Source organism: Convolutriloba macropyga, chromosome 15 (assembly GCF_964194025.1).
Source record: "Convolutriloba macropyga chromosome 15, txConMacr16.3, whole genome shotgun sequence".
NCBI classification, from domain to species: domain Eukaryota; kingdom Metazoa; phylum Xenacoelomorpha; order Acoela; family Convolutidae; genus Convolutriloba; species Convolutriloba macropyga.
Window position 1 is genome coordinate 38,235,019 of NC_134482.1, and position 21,550 is coordinate 38,256,568.

At 33.9% G+C, this 21,550-nt stretch overlaps 2 protein-coding genes across 2 annotated transcripts in view; one reads left to right on the forward strand and one right to left on the reverse strand.

Moving 5' to 3' along the window:
* Window positions 1-21,550, reverse strand: part of LOC142353939 (ras-related protein Rab-18-B-like) — a 476,381-nt gene that overhangs the window by 131,746 nt on the left and 323,085 nt on the right. The gene's annotated exons all lie outside the window — the stretch shown is intronic.
* LOC142353898 (sodium/potassium/calcium exchanger 2-like) overlaps window positions 1-21,550 on the forward strand; it is a 41,085-nt gene that overhangs the window by 458 nt on the left and 19,077 nt on the right. Inside the window, exons 2-5 of the mRNA XM_075406127.1 lie at window positions 5,231-5,466; window positions 8,094-8,231; window positions 17,964-18,068; window positions 18,312-18,448. Of these exons, the coding sequence (XP_075262242.1) occupies window positions 5,231-5,466; window positions 8,094-8,231; window positions 17,964-18,068; window positions 18,312-18,448 (616 nt within the window). The remainder of the gene's footprint in view (window positions 1-5,230; window positions 5,467-8,093; window positions 8,232-17,963; window positions 18,069-18,311; window positions 18,449-21,550) is intronic.

Here is a 21,550-nt window from a genome sequence, read left to right on the forward strand (position 1 = left end):
AACTATAAGCAAAAATGTTTTTTTTCAGTCAATTTTGGCCGATCGATACATTCATTTTAGAGGGTTGTGAGTTGTATCAATAGGAAACCAGTCCAGCGTAGAATTTCTATTTCATTTTTCAATTTTTATTTTCCTACGGAGCTATCGGGGTGAGTTCTGTGAATCTTTGACTGATTTTGATTGATTGTCTTCACATTTTCCGTATTTTTATGCATTTTTGTCAATTTTGATGACAAAACGTTATAATTGTTATTGATAGTTTTGTTGGTTTTAAATTAAATTAAAAGAGTACTGTCGAATTGTTTGATCCTATTGATTGGCTAAAAATTTGCAAAAATTCAGCCTTTTTTTCAACAAAAATGGCACAAAATAAGCTACGTTAGTCAACTTCACTAAAATTTGCCAGATCAACACACATAGACAGAGCTGATAGACTCTCTGGTAATTCCAGATAGAGAAAAATTTACTTGCGGTTTCTTTGAAGTGTGTTCCTGAAATAAATTAAAGCAGTTTTTTTTGCTAATTTAACTCGAGAACTATCCATAATGCATCATTTATTATTGATATACTGACTTTTTCATATTATACGTACTTAAAATATTTGGAATAAACACTTGTTCCTAGTGAAACCAATGGCACAGCCAGTTTTATTGTTTTTTACAGTCAAAAAGTGTTTCGGATTGTAATCAGACGACATCAATTTTTCGCATATTTTGTTTTTATTATAATAATTTTGGAACAGAACAATTCAGATCAGATTCTAGGGATGAATTGGTCTTCTACGAAGTTCAGTGGAATATTGAGAGAATGTGAAAACTCAGTAGATTATTTTTTAAGTCAAAAATATATGGTCCTTTTGACTTTAAAAAACACAATTTTTTAAATCAACAATGGATCATTGGGTTTTGCCAGCTTCTGTGCATTTTTGGTCAATCTGTTGCTTAAGCCCAGTAAAGACAGTTCGCTTGAACTTTCCATTGGATTTTTTTCCATATTTAATGCGCTATAAATTTTAGGTAACTTTTTTTGAGCTTTAGTGCCGCTAAATTTTACAAAACTTGTTCGACTTTTGGACTTTATCCCATCTACAAGGACCTTTTCTTTGTCTTGTCACATTATTCAGAGGTCAGATACAACGTGGTTTTTGTGGGATTCCTATTCAAAACCTACAAAATGCACAATTTCAGCTAGCTGTAAATGTTCTCCTAAAAGAAATCTGTTGCTGCATACGAAAAAGTTGAAGCCTTGAATTCTGAAAACGGACGAAAAAAAGAATCTTAAACATAGACTAATTTTTGGCGCTCAAATTGTTCTGACCATGCTGTAATTTTGTTAATAGAATTTAGAAATAGAGCAACCACCACATTTTTTATTTAAATTAGAAACAAATATACAAATTTTACAATCCTCCACACTTAAATTTATGATCTAATGTTTTGTCAAAAATAATAAAAAATTCTGAAAGCAATTAGAAAAAAAAGTCGAAGAAAGACAGTAAACAAATTAACCAGAGAAAAAAATAAGCGACACGAAAGAGTTCCAGTCGACATAAAAATGTGCGAATCTGAACAAATTATTAGAGCAAATTAGAAAAACCCGAATCTCAAGTTGTTACAGAGTCTGAAAAGCAATTACAAGGACCTTTTCTTTGTCTTGTCACATTTTTCAGAGGTCAGATACAACGTGGCTTTTGTGGGATTCCTATTCAAAACCTACAAAATGCACAATTTGAGATTATTAATCCCAGTTGACAATTGAGCTAGCTGTAAATGTTCTCCTAAAAAAATCTGTTGCTGTATACGAAAAAGTTGAAGCCTTGAATTCTGAAAACGGACGAAAAAAAAGAATCTTAAACATAGATTAATTTTTGGCGCTCAAATTGTTCTGACCATGCTGTAATTTTGTTAATAGAATTTAGAAATAGAGCAACCACCACATTTTTTATTTAAATTAGAAACAAATATACAAATTTTACAATCCTCCACACTTAAATTTATGATCTAACGTTTTGTCAAAAATAATAAAAAAATTCTGAAAGCAATTAGAAAAAAAAGTCGAAGAAAAACAGTAAACAAATTAACCAGAGAAAAAAATAAGCGACACGAAAGAGTTCCAGTCGACATAAAAATGTGCGAATCTGAACAAATTATTAGAGCAAATTAGAAAAACCCGAATCTCAAGTTGTTACAGAGTCTGAAAAGCAATTACAAGGACCTTTTTTTTGTCTTGTCACATTTTTCAGAGGTCAGATACAACGTGGTTTTTGTGGGATTCCTATTCAAAACCTACAAAATGCACAATTTGAGATTATTAATCCCAGTTGACAATTGAGCTAGCTGTAAATGTTCTCCTAAAAGAAATCTGTTGCTGTATACGAAAAAGTTGAAGCCTTGAATTCTGAAAACGGACGAAAAAAAGAATCTTAAACATAGATTAATTTTTGGCGCTCAAATTGTTCTGACCATGCTGTAATTTTGTTAATAGAATTTAGAAATAGAGCAACCACCACATTTTTTATTTAAATTAGAAACAAATATACAAATTTTACAATCCTCCACACTTAAATTTATGATCTAATGTTTTGTCAAAAATATTTAAAAAATTCTGAAACCAATTAGAAAATAAAATTCGAAGAAAAACAGTAAACAAATTAACTAGAGAAAAAAATAAGCGATACGAAAGAGTTCCGGTCGACATAAAAATGTGCGAATCTGAACAAATTATTAGAGCATATTAGAAAAACCCGAATCTCAAGTTGCTACAGAGTCTGAAAAGCAATTACAAAAACATTTCATTAGGCAGCATAAACGTCAAATGAAGATCCTTTTATTTCTTTAGTGAGCAATTTTTGCGAAAAAGAAGGATTTAGAGGTTTTTCTAGCAAAAACTATATTTAGTTTTTCTGAAAAATCTTTTAAATGCTTGCTGATGATTGACCTTTTTCTACTGGTCTTTTGTAAAAACAGCCTTTTTTACTTGACACTTCACCCTATTATTCATTAATTTTGAAAACAAGGATAAGAGTAGGCTGAATTGAGAACTGTGGATGAAATTGTAATAAGGACAGCACGCAATTTATTTTCCAATCATTTTTGAATTCAATCCTTTTTTCGACTTCAATTCCGACGCCCATTTTCAATGATGAATAATACTCTCCGCTTAAGAGTAGAACAGTGAACACCATGGAAATTTATTTTGATTCAACAAATGAATCTACTCTGATTTCCATCGCTATTTCCTGCGTTAAATTCCAATTGCCACTCTAAAATCAACCTTCATTTTCTAAGCTTTCGATCATTTTTGTTCATCACTGTTTTGTTAGTGCACTTGGAAGTGAAAGTAGAAGTAGTTGGAATCCTCCTCTCCCTCCTTCGTTTCCTCCAGTTTTGCATTTTTTAAACAAATAAGCCCAGAAAGGGGATGAGCGGGGTTGAAACAATATGTCCAAATGCATATTACCTAGCCTATTTACTTCTATTTAAGGTCAAGTTTTTACTTCTGTTCTTATTTAATTGTACTCGATGTGGCAGGCACAAAATTATTTTTCGATAAGAAGATTTGTTTTCAGGACTTCAAACTGTATAAATTTTGGACCTTTATACCTTCAGTTAACTAGAAAAGTCTGTTTACTGTTTGGTCTATAAAGTTTAAAAGATAGATAAATAGAACATATGTGAAGATCGTTGCAGCAACAGCTTCGACCGTTCATTTGGAACTAGAATCCAGTTTCAAATGCAATTAAAACTGTTGAAGTGAAGATCCAAACAAAAGTCTCTAGAAAAAAGTAAAGTAGCACGGATGCATTTCAGAAAACCAAAAAACAGGTAAACGATAAGCAGGTTTCTAATTGACCAAATTTTAAAAAAGTAAGGTTGAATTTTTAATCTTGTGAAAATCAGAACCTTTAACTTAAAAAACAACACTGTTTGAGTTACAAGATTAATCTACACTTAATTGTAACCAAGATTTAGTTCTTAAACTACAAGTTTTAGAGTTGAGAAAACATCACAATATCGAATTTTATCAACGAGTTCAGCTAGAGAATACATCTGAGCAGTTTTGTGGGATTGCTATTCAAAACAAACAAAAGGCACGATTTGGGAAAAAGTAACCGCAGTTGACAATTGACCTAGCAGTTGATAGTTGTCCTAAAAGAAATCTGTTGCTGCATACAAAAAATTTACACCCGAGTATTTAAAATGAATTCTGCAAACGGACAAAAAATCAAGGAACTGAAATAGACATTACCTGTTTGGCTTTCAAAATGCTCTGACCTTGCGTCAATTTCGTTAATAGAATTTAAAAACGGCAACCACCACATTTTTCAGGTAAATTAGAAACAAATACACAAATTTTAGAATCCTCCACACTTACAGTCAGTAGCCATTTGTCAATTGAAGACATTCTTATTTTTTAGCAACCGACTTTGCAAGAAAATAAAAATTTAGAAATTTTTCTAGTAAAAACTCAAACGATTTTTTCTGAAGGTTCATTCAAATGGTTATTGATAATTGATCTTTTTTTCCTTGCTAATTTGATAAAAAACAGCCCTTTTTTCCTTGAAACTTTACCCTATTATACATTAATGTCGAAAAGAAGGTTAAGAGTAGGCGGATTTTTCACCGTTGAAAACTGCGGATGAAATTGTCAATAAGGACAGCACGGAAGTTCTGTTTAAAACATTTTTAAATTCAATTCTGTTTGCAACTCTAATTCAAGCACCCATTTTCAAGAACAAATAATGGTCTTCCCTTAGGAGTACAACAATGAACATCATGGAACTTTTTTTATTCAACAACTGTTCCCTTCGTTATATTCCAGCTGCCACTCTAAATGCAACCTTCACTTTTAAAGCTTTCCATCATTATTGCACATCACTTTCTTGAAATTTTCAACTGCAGACACCCCCATTAGAGAGTGAATTTCGTCGTGAAAGTAGTAATAGGTGGAACCCCCCCCCCCCCCCCCCCCTCCATCGCTCCCTCTCTCCAGCTTTGCTCACCGAGTACTACTCGTCAGCAAATTCGTGCCGGTAGCCATTTCTCAGGAATGTGTTTCTGTCCTGATTACAAAAAATGAACAATCGTTGCTGCTGCTGATTATACATATTTGCTTTGATGGGCCGGATCATTGCTTATTATTGCCTGGACCTATCTGATCTGGGTTGGCTGTAAATATAACTACTGAGAGTCATATAGCGATCTGGGTGATAAAAATATCCTCATTTAAGGTACCAAAGAGTCACACAACTTGAAGAATACACCAACTGCATTGAAGAGTCCCAAACCAACAAAACTGACTCCTATAATGGGTTCTCACGAATGCGTCAGTTTCGAGCCCAGAAGCGCCAATTCCGAAAGACGAAAGACTACATTTTGCTCAAGATTGGATTTGTAGCAATCATTTTGTCGGTGTTTCTTCTGATCACAACAGTCCAACCACAGTTTAAGACAAAGAGCAGTCATGGTAAGACCCCTTCTATTTTCACAATAGAAGATAGTCCTTGGACCTTTTTCCTTTGCCAACCCCTTGCAGCTAAGTGACGCGCTCTGAAACTGTGGGCAGAAACGAAAAAGATCGGAAAGTATAGAAAAATTGGGTAATTAAAATTAGAACTCAGAAAAAAGTTTGTCAATATCTCGTTTTTGATAAGTTTTCATTAAGAAAAAGTATAAATGTTTGTGGGAGTGAATTAAATTTTTGGTTAGTTATCGACGTGATCCTATTTAAAGAGATAATTAAAATTTTCATTACGAAACCAATTTCCCAAAAGGCGAAATTCAAAAAATTTGGTGTTTTGTGGAAACGAGTGACAATGCTTCGTAACCATTTTTCATTTTCTGTAGCCATTTTCCACGTTGCAAAATAGAGTCTCAAAACATGGAAATAAGCTATCTATATGGTAGAAACTTCATAAATTTTGCAATTAGTTTTCACGGATAAGCGCCACCCAATTCAACGATTTTAAGCATATTATTATCCGGAGGTTGGTGCCAGAGCAAATCCGCGCAGAATCAGTCCAGAGGCATTCTGTTTTTTAGGATGACCAGAAATCTGTTCATGTCACAATTTATAATGACCGGTCTTGATTTTTTAGCAAAATTTACTTCATGAAAAATAATATGTTCGGCTTAACTCCCGCCAACAATGTGTGCTTTATCTGCGATTGGATCAACCGCGAGGATAGTTGCAACATTTAATTTAGGTAGCAACTACTACGCTAGATGTGTTTTGTTGCCTAAAAACTTGCTTTTATATAAATAGTGTGCATACTAGTATAGTAATTACCAGTTATAATCTACAAAAAGATGACATTATTCTGCGCAGACTTAGTTTTGGGGTATGAGTAATTTTCATACTATACATGATAAACTTAGCCTGGGCGAGTTCTCTAACCTCAATATAATCATAATGAAGAAAAACTGCATATAATGACACTTATAATATTCTGGAGATGCAATGTTTCAGAGCTGAATTAACTTTTGCTCTTTAACTATTTGATGGCTCAGCACTGAAATGCTGAGAATCAAGTCCGGGTAGTCTAAAACTTTCAGTCCAAAATTTTGTAATTGAATAAATACTTGAGACCAAATTCAAAGATTCAATTGCTCTTGTGAACAGCCATATGGATAATTGCAAAGTTGACTGCTTAATCCACAATCAGTATCAATAAGAGCATTTCCCAAATTAATTACCTACCAGGTTTCCTCTCAATTTTATCTCATTGGCACCATATTAGCTATTAGATACTACCCGCGGAAAAAGTTAACTCAACGAAAAGAGTTACCTAAAGCGTATACATTTATGAGAAAAATTCGTTACCATTTTTGGATAAGGTTAGATATTTGAAGTAAGTTTGAACTAATCTTGCTTATTGTCACCAAATTCCACACGCTTATAGCACCAATCATGTCCGTAAAAAATATTGACAAAACCGATTAATTATGCTCCAGAAAACCGACATTGGCCACGTACGTTAATGTAAAAAAAATTCAACTTCTGTTTTCTGTTATTCAACTTCTGCTTCACTGTGAACCGGAAATGATATTTTTCGCGGTTTCAAGGGAAGATAGAGAAGTTAAAGCAATTAAACTTGTCAATATACTTAACGAGATCATAAAAATATGATTTAAAAGAGCTAATTTTTAGCTTAAGTGTGGTCAAATTCACTAAAGGATAAAGGATAAAAAATACGATTAAAAGTAATTGCCGAGAACTAGAAACATCTCTGATAGTAAACAATTGTCTCACTCTGGCTTGTAGCAAAGTTTATGCATAATGCAGGATTGATTTAGGACACAATTTTGCTTTCCAGACTTTTCTCGTAGCATCTTCTTATGTTTTTTACTCTTCAAAAAAGGATGGATTTTCAAACAGAAAAGAACAGCGAAGATGGTTATAAAATGGACGAATTCATCTTCGAAAATTTGTTTGTATAATTGCGGTAAAAATATACTTCAATCAGAAACTGATAATGATGGCTGAAAACATTTGACGGCAAAATTTTAACGGCAAGGAAACGCATTAACCCGCATTATATTGCTAATAGTCACTTAAGAATGACCAGAAAATCCTGAAATTATATTTGCCGTATTACCCTATATTACCGGAATTTATATTACCGGAAAAAGTATATTTGCATGTTATTGTTAATTGTGCTATAACTTACAGTTAATTTGCATTATCATGTCCGAAAGTTATTTGACAACAATGGCCATCAACGCTAGGTGGTTACCATTGAATAATCAGTAGTTTAGCAGCGTACAAAATCAGAATATGGTCCCAAGTTTAGGAGAATAGGTTAAAAACGGAAAAAATAAGGTGAACGGAAGGTACTGAGCGTAAATTTTATTTTGGGGGAGAAAAAACAGCCGAATCGTCAAAGATGGTAATCAATTGCTGGAAGTGGCAATTTTAATGATATTTCATTGAAAAGAAGGTTTTTTTAATACCTTTGACTGCTTTTCAGCTTAGCTCCAATTTACATTTTGCATCTCGATCAACAGATTATCGATATAACCGTTGACATATAATTTGCAAATAATAAACAGATAAACAGATGTGATAGTTTTTGATGTGTCTGATTATTTTAGATGAATTGAGGGCGAAGAGGGCAACTGAGTCTGAGAATGTAGCCCCCTGGGAAGAGTGTGATTGGGAGATAGAGAATGACACTAGAAGGGTGTTCTTCATCATCATATGGCTCCTTCTTATCATATGGGTATTCATAGGTTAGTAGAGGACATTCTAGTTATGACCCTATAAAAATAAAAAACAAAATTCGTAAGCGTAGAAATCAGTTTCAAATGGGAACCCCTTCTGGCTATAGTGGCAAGGAATCAAAAATTATGGAAAGTATGTAAAAAAAATTAAACGTTCAATTCAAGTGTCTAAGATCACTTATTATAATTCTGTATCAAAATTTACGTGATAATTTGAATTAGAGTTAGTGTACTTATATTCCTTCTGCAAGAATCGACGATTTTTCTTTGATTTTAGAGACTAAGCCCCTTACGGATCTTTATGTATAGGCCCTTAAATGGTCAAAAATCAAGAAAAATTCACTTTCGCAAATCAAATGATTGCAAAATAACGTTCTCCACGAGGGAACTCTTAAACATTTGTATTAAGATTTTCATCTTTCAGTTTTGACCGACTACAGTTGGCTCAGCTCGGAGGGCTTTTTTCTCTTTTAAACTGGATGAGTGGAGTGAAAAATAGACGAGTTAATTAGAACAAAAAAAAATCAACTCTATGTGTCCAGAAGCTTTTTTAGAAACATGTGTCTATGAAAACATTTTTTGGTGAGTAATTTCGACACTGCGTGTTGCAAGTGGGTATCATACTACTGATTATTACGCATCGAGTCTTTGATCAATTACTACGAGGCTCTTTCGTCAGAGAGTCATAAATTCAACAACAATTGTAAAAAAAAACAGTAGTCTGATGTATTTAATTTATAAGTGATCCAGTTTTTTGCCATTATTAATTAAATTGAAAATTGCGTCAACCGTATTATAAAACTTCTTATTACTGGCCGGGTTTACCACAAGAGTTTCTGGTAATAATAATAATAATGATAATAATAATAATAAAAATAATAATAATAATAATAATAATAATAATAATAATAATAATAATAATAATAATAATAATAATAAATTTCGCCAAACTTGGTTTTACCAAGTTTAGTAAGTCCCTAATGGGGCTTGAATCTGGTTTCTCTCAAGCACTGTCCATCAATATGGGTATGATTTTTTCTTAAAACTCTTTTTAGATCGGCCGGTATAGATATCAGAGTAATTTTACTCTGATTTTCATATGATCATAATATAAATACAGTCAGTCTTTAAAAAAAGAATTTTGGTTCCACGGTGTAGATAAGAGAGCATTGGTGAAACAAAAGATTTACTATACAATGAACTTGCTTTTGTATTAGTCATTCATGCCCTGAAATTTTGGAATACACGCAAAAAATTTAAAAATAATGGAACAAACTAAAATCTACTTCACTTGAAAATCATATGTTATACGAACGCGTAGATTAATATAGCAACGAAAGAATAGATTTTACTTAATCTGTGCAAGGAAAAATGAAGTGACTACTTTATTATTTGGTAATGTCAAATCTACATCGTTTAAGAAGTGTCCGTTAAATTGTAAATTATTCGGTTTTTCTCTGAGTTTAGACTCGGCAGATTATGGTTTTTGACTTGACCTGCTGATAAAGAATTGCACTTGAAGTAAACTGAATTTTTTTAATGAAATAGACTTCTTTTGTAATGGTTCAGCAATTAAATACACTCTTGGAGGTCACTCCTAGTGCACAATTCGCGTGATTTTCCAGTATTTTTGGGAGTTGACGATATGAGCTGTAATAATAGATTGCTAACGTAACTCTTGAATAATTGAACAAATGTGCTCGTGGAACACCTGTATTAAACAATACAATCATCTAATAATTCGGTAAATTGATCAACAATAACCGTTGTTCTTAAAAAAGTTTCGGGAGAAAAAGGCATTGCTTAATAGTAGTTCAATATTGGTTCAGTTGTGCTATTCGCCTGGTAAGGGGTATAAAGTATGCAGAAGTTTTTCCTTAGAAGATTTTTGAACGCGTCGTAATGTTCTATATAAAAAACTATTAGTTGCAATTTTGGCCACAGCACGTAAGTTCCACAGGCTACCGTATAGTACCAGTGCGTAGCAAAGGATAAAATGTTAATACAAGGAGGCTCGGTAAAGTGCGTCCACACATAAATTCACCATCCCGCTCATCCTCATTTTTGGCATAAATGTCTACCAAATGAGAAACAGATAGAAAACCATCAAAGTTTCTTTGATATTTCAAATGAAAACTGTGTACGAACAAAAAGATTGCCTCCATCGCAAACAACGCAGTGAAGTCAAAAATGCAGCACTGCATTGATGAGATCAGCCAATAATAAGAAAGCAAGACAAGACGAACAACAAAATTAAACAAAAACAAGAAATATTAATTACATCTAAAACTTTATGTCCCTTTAAAAAAACATATTAAAAAGGTCAAAATAGCGTCATATAAAACCGAGGCTTAAGAAAACAACATGTTCTCCACTAGAAAAGAGATAGAACCACTCCATAAAAGCGCTTGGTAACAATTAGACACAAAAGAAAAAAAAACCGCAAAGTTAGATAGATTAGATAGCAATTGGATAGCATTAGATTGTTTATGATCACATAAGCGTCTAAAGGAGGATTTTATAACTTGTCATTATTCAATTTTTTTGCGGTAAAAGAACAGAAAAACAAATAGAGACTAAAAACAAAAATTCAATTAAAATTTGCGAGAAAACGCTGTCGAAGCCGTAAAGTGATATTTTTCCCCTCAAAATTTGTTCAATTGAGCCTTCGTCAAACGCTAACAATGTGTCATAGGACCTTTCAATAATGAAAAAAAAGTAACAAGTAGACAAAAAGAAGAGAAAAAGTGCAAAATTAAGTAAAAATTTTGTGTTTGTCCAAAAAAATTATTTCCAACACAATGAAAACCATAAGCTAAAAAATTAAACAATTAAATAGGCTTGTATATTCGGCCAATGGAAAAACTTTTTGCGAAAAACACAAGTCGAAGCAAGAAAAACTCATAACAACATCTGTTTATAAAAAACCTTAGAATTTGTACAATTACACCTTCCCTCGAAGACAACCATTTCATCTTTGACCTGTAATAATAATAATAATAATAATGAATTTAACTAAACTTGGTTGCACCAAGCTTAGTACGTCCCTAACGGGGCTTGAATTTGGTTTCCCTCAAACACTGTCCATCCATATGGGTACAATTTGTAATTAAAATTCTTCTTAGCTAAATCAAATAGATATTCTTTGACTTCTTTTTTGAATTTGTGAGAACCTGAATATGGGTTATAGTTGGGAAAATCACGCGCCAGTGACATCGAATTGTTGAAGTTTGTAACTCGTTGGAAAAAATTTGATCGGCAACGCTGGCGATTACATTCGTTTGAGTATTTGCAGTATTGCCAAAATTGCTCTGCCTCAAGTGGAAGTTTTCTTGTCAAAATTCTGTTCAAAACTACGAGATTCAAAAAGACAATTTGATATGTGATCGGAAGTAAATTTACTGATCGAAGACAATCATTGTATTCTTTATCAGTAAAATGACTGTTTGATTGTTTCCATTTTAAACTTTTTCTCTGAAGCCTTTCCATTTGCCTGACGATAGTTTTACTGGCAAACCAAACATTTGATCCATAAAACAAGATTGATATAATGTAAGTTTTGACTAGGTTGCATTTAATTGACAATTTTGTTTCACTTGGAATTGATCTCTTTAGATAAGCAAGCTTCTGATTGGCTTTTCGTAGAACAAAACTTAAATGATAGTCCCATGACAAATTTTCGGGAAAATATATGCCCAGGTCTTTGAAGTGTATTTCCTGTGGGATGTTTCTATGGCTGGGAAGACGCAAAATTTGCTTGTTTTGATTTTTACGTAAGGAAAATTGCACGTTTTTAAATTTATCGAAATTGAAGTTTAACCGATTCTCCTTGCTCCACACAATAGCATTTTCAATATCTTTTTCCAGCTGCATTTTATTGTCTACAGTGCTGACGATTTTTGTGTCATCCGCGTATAAAAAGCACTCATTGACAATTATTTCGGGTCATTTATATAAACGGAAAAAAGAAACACAGCGAAAATTGACCCTTGAGGCCCACCGCTGGTGATCGGTCGAAAGTCCGATTTTCCGCAAGATATTACAACTTTCTGTTGTCGATCTGTTAAATATGACGCAAAAAACCTCAAGAAAGCACTATCAAATCCCATTCGACATAATTTTACAAGTATGATGTTATAATTGATGGTGTCAAAGGCTTTTGCTATGTCTAGATACACTGTCATTGGCATTTTGTTGGCTTCAAGTAACTCATACAACCTGTTGCAGTAGACAAGTAATTGAGAGATGGTTGAACGATTTTTCCTGAAACCATGTTGCTCTACGCAAAGCTTTTGTTGCAGAAAGATTGAGAACTGTTTATACACCATACGCTCAAATTGTAGTGACAAGGAGCTAAGCATGGCAATCGGTCGGTAGTTTTTGATATCTAATTTGCTACCACTTTTGAATTGGGGTCGTACATGCACTTTTTTCCACAAACTGGGAAATTCACATTTGCTAACACAGCAACTGAAGATAAACAAAAGTTGATTCGAAATTTACGGTAAAGCAGAATTCAGAAATTTTGGGCTGATTCCATCAGAAGAGTTAGCACCACTACGTATGTTTTTGACTTCCTCGCTCATAGCCGCTTTGCTAAACTGAATGTCATCAAGAAATATTTCTGGACTTTGATTAAATGGAATAACAACTTCAGTATCGTCTTGAACAAAGACAGAAGCGAAATAATTGTTAAAACAATCTGCAAAGCTCTTGTACCCAAAGACTTCTTTTTCCATGTACACCATTTTCTCTGGAAGAGCTGGTTGTTTTGTTATTGGTCTCATCAATTTATATGCATCGTTTGTTGACCAGACCCTGCTTTTTTCAACGAAATTTTTCTTGTCATTATTTAGAGAAATGGATAATTCTTCTCTAAGTCGTGAAATTTTCTCTGAGTTTTGTGCATTTTTTAAAGCTGTTCGGAGTTTATTTTCTAAATGGATACTGTTAGAGGACATGTAAAAAGGTGCATTCGTTCTTCTAGATGTTTTGAGTGGAATTGCAATAGAAGACGCTACTTCTAATTTATGGTAAAAGGAGTCGACAATATTATCAACTGAGTCAAATGAAGACATTGGAAAATTAAAATTGATCGTAAATTCGTTCCAATTAGCTTTGCCAATATTTAAACGTTTCATTTTAGGCAAGGGTTCTTGCTCAGCATATTCAATCGAAATTTCAGCTAACAAATACTTGTGATCTGAGAACGATTTCTCCTCTAATATTTCGCTACACAAATTAGCATTGTTACTCAGAAAAATGTCCAGCGAGCTTGCAAGTTTTCTTGTCAAAATTCTGTTCAAAACTACGAGATCCAAAAAAAAGACAATTTGATATGTGATCGGAAGTAAATTTACTGATCGAACACAATCATTGTATTCTTTATCAGTAAAATGACTGTTTGATTGTATCCATTTTAAACTTTTTCTCTGAAGCCTTTCCATTTGCCTGACAATAGTTTTACTGGCAAACCAAAGATTTGATCCATAAAACAAGATTGATATAATGTAAGTTTTGACTAGGTTGCATTTAACTGACAATTTTGTTTCACTTGGAATTGATCTCTTTAGATAAGCAAGCTTCTGATTGGCTTTTCGTAGAACAAAACTTAAATGATAGTCCCATGACAAATTTTCGGAAAAATATATGCCCAGGTCTTTGAAGTGTATTTCCTGTGGGATGTCTCTATGGCTGGGAAGACGCAAAATTTGCTTGTTTTGATTTTTACGTAAGGAAAATTTCACGTTTTTAAATTTATCGAAATTGAAGTTTAACCGATTCTCCTTGCTCCACACAATAGCACTTTCAATGTCTTTTTCCAGCTGCATTTTATTGTCTACAGTGCTGACGATTTTTGTGTCATCCGCGTATAAAAAGCACTCATTGACAATTATTTCGGGTAGGTCATTTATATAAACGGAAAAAAGAAACACAGCGAAAATTGAGCCTTGAGGCCCACCGCTGGTGATCGGTCGAAAGTCCGATTTTCCGCAAGATATTACAAATCTCTGTTGTCGATCTGTTAAATATGACCCAAAAAACCTCAAGAAAGCACTATCAAATCCCATTCGACATAATTTTACAAGTATGATCTTATAATTGATGGTGTCAAAGGCTTTTGCTATGTCTAGATACACTGTCATTGGCATTTTGTTGGCTTCAAGTAACTCATACAACCTGTTGCAGTAAACAAGTAATTGAGTGATGGTTGAACGATTTTACCTAAAACCATGTTGCTCTACGCGAAGCTTTTGTTGCAGAAAGATTGAGAACTGTTTATACACCATACGCTCAAATAGTAGTGACAAGGAGCTAAGCATGGCAATCGGTCGGTAGTTTTTGATATCTAATTTGCTACCACTTTTGAAATGGGGTCGTACATGCACTTTTTTCCACAAACTGGGAAACTCACATTTGCTAACACAGCAACTGAAGATAAACAAAAGTTGAATCGAAATGTACGGTAAAGCAGATTTCAGAAACTTTGGGCTGATTCCATCAGAAGAGTTAGCACCACTACGTATGTTTTTGACTTCCTCGCTCATAGCCGCTTTGCTAAACTGAATGTCATCAAGAAATATTTCTGGACTTTGATTAAATGGAATAACAACTTCAGTATCGTCTTGAACAAAGACAGAAGCGAAATAATTATTAAAACAATCTGCAATGCTCTTGTACCCAAAGACTTCTTTTTCCATGTACACCATTTTCTCTGGAAGAGCTGGTTGTTTTGTTATTTGTCTCATCAATTTATATGCATCGTTTGTTGACCCGACCTTGCTTTTTTCAACGAAATTTTTCTTGTCATTATTTAGAGAAATGGATAATTCTTCTCTAAGTCGTGAAATTTTCTCTGCGTTTTGTGCATTTTTTAAAGCTTTTCGGAGTTTACTTTCTAAATGGATACTGTTAGAGGACATGTAAAAAGGTGCATTCGTTCTTCTAGATGTTTTGAGTGGAATTGCAATAGAAGACGCTACTTCTAATTTATGGTAAAAGGAGTCGACAATATTATCAACTGAGTCAAATGAAGACATTGGAAAATTAAAATTGATCGTAAATTCGTTCCAATTAGCTTTGCCAATATATAAACGTTTCATTTTAGGCAAGGGTTCTTGCTCAGCATATTCAATCGAAATTTCAGCTAACAAATACTTGTGATCTGAGAACGATTTCTCCTCTAATATTTCGCTACACAAATTAGCATTGTTACTAAGAAAAATGTCCAGCGAGCTTGCATGAGATCGCAGTGATGACATATTTAGTTTTTTTAATTCGTTCAAAACTGCTTTTTCGTATGAACAATTACTACTTAAAGTAAGCCAATCTGTGTGAGTGAAGTTAATATCACCATTCAAAAAGAAAGTACAGGATTCAATCGACCTTTGATCTTGGACATCTATGACAATCTCTTGAATGGTTTTGCAGAACAAATTTGCACTGATTCTATATTTGCTGTCAGCTGGGGGATTATAAATGGTGACAATAATGATTGTAACCTCCTTGAAAATGTATAATCAACAACAAATGAAATCTGAATTTGTTCGCAAAACCTCCATCTTGCATGATAAGGTGTTTCGGTGTGCTATTAAGACGCCCCCGTGAGGTCCATGTTTTCTATCTGATCGCGACTGGACTGAATAAGATTGACTAATTAAGACTTCTTGGTTTTCAATAATTGGGTTTAACCAGGTTTCTGTGAGGCAAACAATATCGGGATTAATAGTTTTTAGGAGGATATCCAACATCACTCGTCTATCCATACTTAATAATGAACGACAATTCAATGATAGTACACGCAAAATTTTACTTGATTGTAGTCAACTGAAATCAGGAGAGTTCGTTAGTAGGCGACTATTTTCTTCTATATATAAGTTAGCGTCAATCATTTTGTTCCTGAAAAACAGCCTAGCTGATCTAATTTTAATGTCTGAACGGTTGGTATTCATGTTTTGAGCAAGTTTAAATCGATACTCTAGAGCTTGTTTTTCTTTTTCCCACTCATTTTTCGATAAAAAACGGTTTGATAAATACATTGTCGGCCTTCAATTTTGAATTTGACATCATCATGATTCTGCAATTCCAAGTGTTTGAAATTAATTAATATGAATAGGTAACAAATAGACAAAGTGAACAAAAAGGCAAAGTTAAAAAGTTTTTTTTAAACAATTGTTTTCAAAATCATGAAAGCCATCAGCTATCTGCTCAAATCAGAATTAGGCTTATTTATTCCTCCATATAAAAACCAATGAGATCTGTTATTATTTGGGAATTTTCTAAAATACAAAGTAAAAACGACAGTTACAGACAAAAGTAAAAAAATTCAGATAAGTTTTTCGAGAAAGGTGTGTCAAAGCCGTTAAATCTCCATAATCAAAACCATTCAAGACTTTTTTGTTTTCATTTATGCCTTTTTTGACCGCCAAAAAATGTAATATTTAAAAAGATGTCAAATTGTGACAAAATGAGGAAAAAATTGTGAAATTTGTGCGAAAGCATGAAAATTAGAAAAAATTGTGAACTCTAGTATTATCGAAGCCAGAAAACCGTAACTTAACGCATCAGACCGCAAAAACGGTTAAAATTTAATTCAATAGAAAAAATAGTGAGAGTAAACACTACGCTAAAACTAAGCGAAAAATAGTGGCAAACTTCAATAAGCCATTGTTCATTTAAAAATCAAACATATTTAGAAGTCAAAACAACCATAATCAATCGAGTGAAAAAACTGGATACATTATATTGGGAACTCTTAGGAATCAATTCGGAACTACCATCTGTCAGCTCTGATGTGAACTGTTTTCTTCATGAAAAGATTAATTTTTTTTAAAAAAAAAGACAGACTACATACAATCTGAATTAATTTTGGATTGTAACAGTCCAAGTTTGGACCAAAACCAGCCATACTATTGCTGTTCGTCCAATAAGAACAAATAATTGTTTCGAATGTTAAAGATCTTGACAATTTGTTTGTTTAGATATCAAAAACAAATGCTGCGTTTTTTTGAAATCATAGAGTAAAGTTTGCGAAACGGCAAAATTTTAATTCATGATCACTCTCAATGGAAGTGGAAGTAGAACTAGCTCCGTTTGTATTTTACAAAGGTTCTGTTAGTAGTTTTGCGTGTGCATTGCCGGCAAATGTATTCAAAGTGGACTAACGAAACTTATTTGGGGCAATTTTGGATGAAAAAAGGCTGAATTTTGAAATATTTAGCCAAAATTTTAGCCAAAAAATTACATCGAAATAGTCAGCAATAATTTTCTGTCTTTAGAATTAAAATCAACGGCGCTATTGTTATCAATTTTTACATATTTTAGCAAAATTGAGGAAATTTTAGCAAAAATTCTGGAAAATGGGAATAAAAATAAAGGAATTTGGTATAATATTCACAAAAATTTAAACCAGGATAACTCGCTCTAGAAAAAGAAATTCAAGAAAATCTTTTTCATTCCATATTTTAAACTGGACGGGCTTTTTATTGATATCACACACAACTCTCTACGATGAATTTATCGATCGGTCAAAACTGTCTGAACAAACAAAAACCCATTTGCGTATATAGTTCCTCCCCCTCAAGAGGGGTCGGAACAATAACACGCGACCTTGGGGCCTGCAAATTACAATAAGTTGTGGGGTACAACGGGGGAAAACACGTTCATAAGTTCTTATGTCGACAAAAACATTTGTTCACGGTGGAAAAGCGTCTTAAATTTCTGAAAAGATTTTGTTTTTAGGACTGGCGATAATCTGTGACGATTTTTTCGTGCCTTCTTTGGAAATCATTTCGGAGAGACTCAACTTGACAGAGGATGTTGCAGGCGCAACCTTCATGGCTGCAGGTCAGCTTAACTTTATTAAGTAAACTATTTTACGGGTTAATTAAAAAGCGATATGTTCCTAGTACTTCGAAATGATACCTCCCCCCCTGAGTGGACGTGGGTGTAACGTGCACCCCCATTGTCCTAACCACAACGAGGTAGTGATGGGGGGGGGGGGGTTGTTCGAAGTAACTTCATGAAAACAAAAACTTTTTTCACGGGGCACGGGCTAAGAATAAGTTTCTAATTCTGCTTGGTGTTTAGGTTCATCGGCGCCAGAGTTGTTCACGAGCATAGCTGGTGTCTCTTTCGAGAGTGACGTGGGTGTTGGTACAATTGTGGGCAGCGCCATCTTTAACCTCCTCATCATCATCGCCCTCTCGGCCGCACTCTCGAAAGAGGTTTCAGTAGTCACGACATTCACGTTTCTTAATCAGACAAATTAGGTGCAAAAGGATCTCAACCAGACTCTGAGTCAGAACTGATATTGTTCTCATTTTTTTTTATTCTGTGAGTACGAAAATTTGCTTAGGGATGGATGCGGGTAGTTTTTCAGCAATGTTTTCGCTTCTCAGGTTTGCATGTTAATACGATTGATTTGCACGAGTAGAGAACTCAGATCAATTTGAGATCAAAACAATCAATAATGACTCGATGTTGTCGGATTTTGTTTAGCGGTCTGATCAGATCCTGAATTATTTTTTGTGATGCTTTTGAAATAACATCTCTACCTGGGCTCTAATCAAATCTTTAGATGAAGACTTTTGGCATTCGCAGGTTAATATTTTCGGCATTGATCTGACTCTGTTATATCTTTTATTACTGAATAATTTAGGATTCGCGGTGCGAATGCTTTGTCTTAAGAATTGAATAGCAAGTGCTGGTCAAATACACAATTACTTGTGTATCGTGAATTATGTTTATTGGAAACGCGACGCGGATCCACTGCTAAGATTAACTTAGGGTTATGAAGAGCAAATGCAGAGTAACTTGAATTCAGATTGACTAACTGAGATTATGATTACTAGTAATAAATCGATATGAACAAAATATGAAATAATTTAGTAGACTATCGGGAATATTAGTATAGGTGAATAAATAGAAGTCATAACTTTTAGTTTATAAAACACATGATATAATTATATATATATAGAGGGTAAATAATTTAGTACACATTGTTATACTCAATCAATGTGAGTTGGGTCAATTGTGTTGCGATTGGTATTATACAAATAGAAAGTGGCAATTGCGTCGCGAATGGCGAATGTGTTATCTACTTTTTGTCGATTACGTGGCGATTAGGCAATCGCGTCGCGAATGGTTGATTTCTATTTAGCTAGTTCAATTGAGAAGCGTTTGACAAAGATTTAATTCAACTAAGCGATAGCGCTGAAATGGGAAGAGTGACAACTAGAGTTAAACAAAATGAAGAAATGAATTTGTTCAACATTTGATCAAACATCCGGGAAGTAAAATTAGATTTGTTTACAGTATGAAACCATTAGACAGCATGAACAGACATTACTTGCAAAGTGGGAGGAAGTTAATAAGAAGTTAGCAACAAAATGAACTAAATAGGCATTCGCCCTTCAAATGGAGCATTCAGACATACATAGATTAAAGTACGAGTGTAGATACAAGAAAGGTATCTATCACCGTACGACATTTCTCCCCTCTTGGAAAGAAAATAAATTATTAATTAAAATCAGAAAATTAATAAATATTCACCGGTTAGTAAGTAGTAAAATATTAAATAATAAGTAAAATATAAGTTTGAGAGAGGAAGTTTGTTTTAATAAAGTTTTTATTCGCTGTCACTTTGTCCAGCCATTTCCGCTTGTAATACGGTCATCTCTCTCGGCTGATCTTGTCGGTCATCAATGCTCTGATACGAATCTCCTACAGTTTCTATGTCTTGATCGTCGACATATCCTTCGGTATTGCGAACCTTTTCAACTATTGTCTGGGTCTTCTTTTTCTTTAAAGTTCGTTTACTTCTTCTGACAGATGAAGTATCAGAGTCCGACGTATCGCTTATGGTTAAATTACGTTTTGAAGTTTTCTTCAAAATTGGTGTCGGATGTGTAGGTGTCGGTGATGTTGTTTGTGATGCAGATGGTCCTGCTACAGTCGAATCATCCATTTACGGCGCAATTGGACTTATGTTGAGCACTTGTACTAAATCAGGTCTGTTTAGAAAAGCCGTGTCATACTTTGGATTCCTTTTCGGAATACGCATCTTTAGTGATCGTGCGATGTTGCTTGTTGTTGAAATGCAAGAACGTCCAGAAGAAACTATACTTACATCGTCGGCTTGTCGTTTATTCCTCTTAATTTTCTTGTCCCCGGTGTTTTTTCGAATTAGGTCCTTTTTGTGAAGTTGAATTTTCTGCTCTAATGTTTTTTCTGTTATTTTCTGCGGGCGGCGATCTATGTATTCTATTAATTTTGTTTCGCGTTCGGCTCGCGTTCCAAATTTCGCGATGTCAGAATTCCGGACTCTAACTTCCTGTTTATATGGCTCCTTTATAACGCTCGTTGTCGGGCTTATTTTGCAGACGGTACTCCCTGGCGCTAGTACTTCGTAGAGACCGTCTAAATTCTTTTTCTGTCGTTGGCTTTCGTGTCGCTTTCTGGCCAATTTAACTTGAATACTCCTTTCGGAGCATGGCATCTCGCGGCAAATGGCTTCGGATTTAATGAATCTTGTCTCTCCGTCCTTGCGTTTTTCTTGCTCCAATCTTGCGCGAGAACTTGCAGCGCAAATGACCTTTTCTATTTCGGTGTCGGAGCATAACGCAGTGTCGGCCCACTGTTCCTCCGTTAAGTACGAACGACCTGGGATTGTGTCCTCGTCTAAATAATAATTAATTATGGCATTATAGTTCAAATTTTTATTATTAGGTTTAGTAGTGATATTTGATATAGGTGTATTACATTTTCTGCCAAAATGTGCCTCAAATGGTGTAATATTTAATGTTTTTTGTTTTGATATTCTTAATCGTTGTATTATTGCTTTCAATGAATTTTCTAAATGAAATTTTTTATTTAATTGTGATTTCATGCAAGATATTGTCGTTTAATTGTTTGAATAATACGTTCTACTAATCCGACTGCTCTATGGTCATTTGCTGGTGCATATATAGGTGTAATATTATTTTCAGCACAAAATGTCTCAAACTTTTTTCCTGTAAAACATTTAGCCTGATCTAATCTAATAGTTCTGGGTACTCCGTGTTGATATATATAATTATTTAAGAATTTAACTACATTTGGGCCTGATGCATTGTTTACTATTTCTGCCGTAGGGTATTTAGAGTATCTGTCTATACTTGTAATAAAATATTGTTCTATCCCTTTCTCATTTAAAATTGGTCCACCAAAATCTAGTTGTATTTTCTCATTCGGTTCACTACACTTAGGTAAAGGTGTCCATTTGCGGTGCGAAATCACTGGTTTAAGATTCTTACCGATTTCAGTGCATGCCTTGCATTCACTGGCTT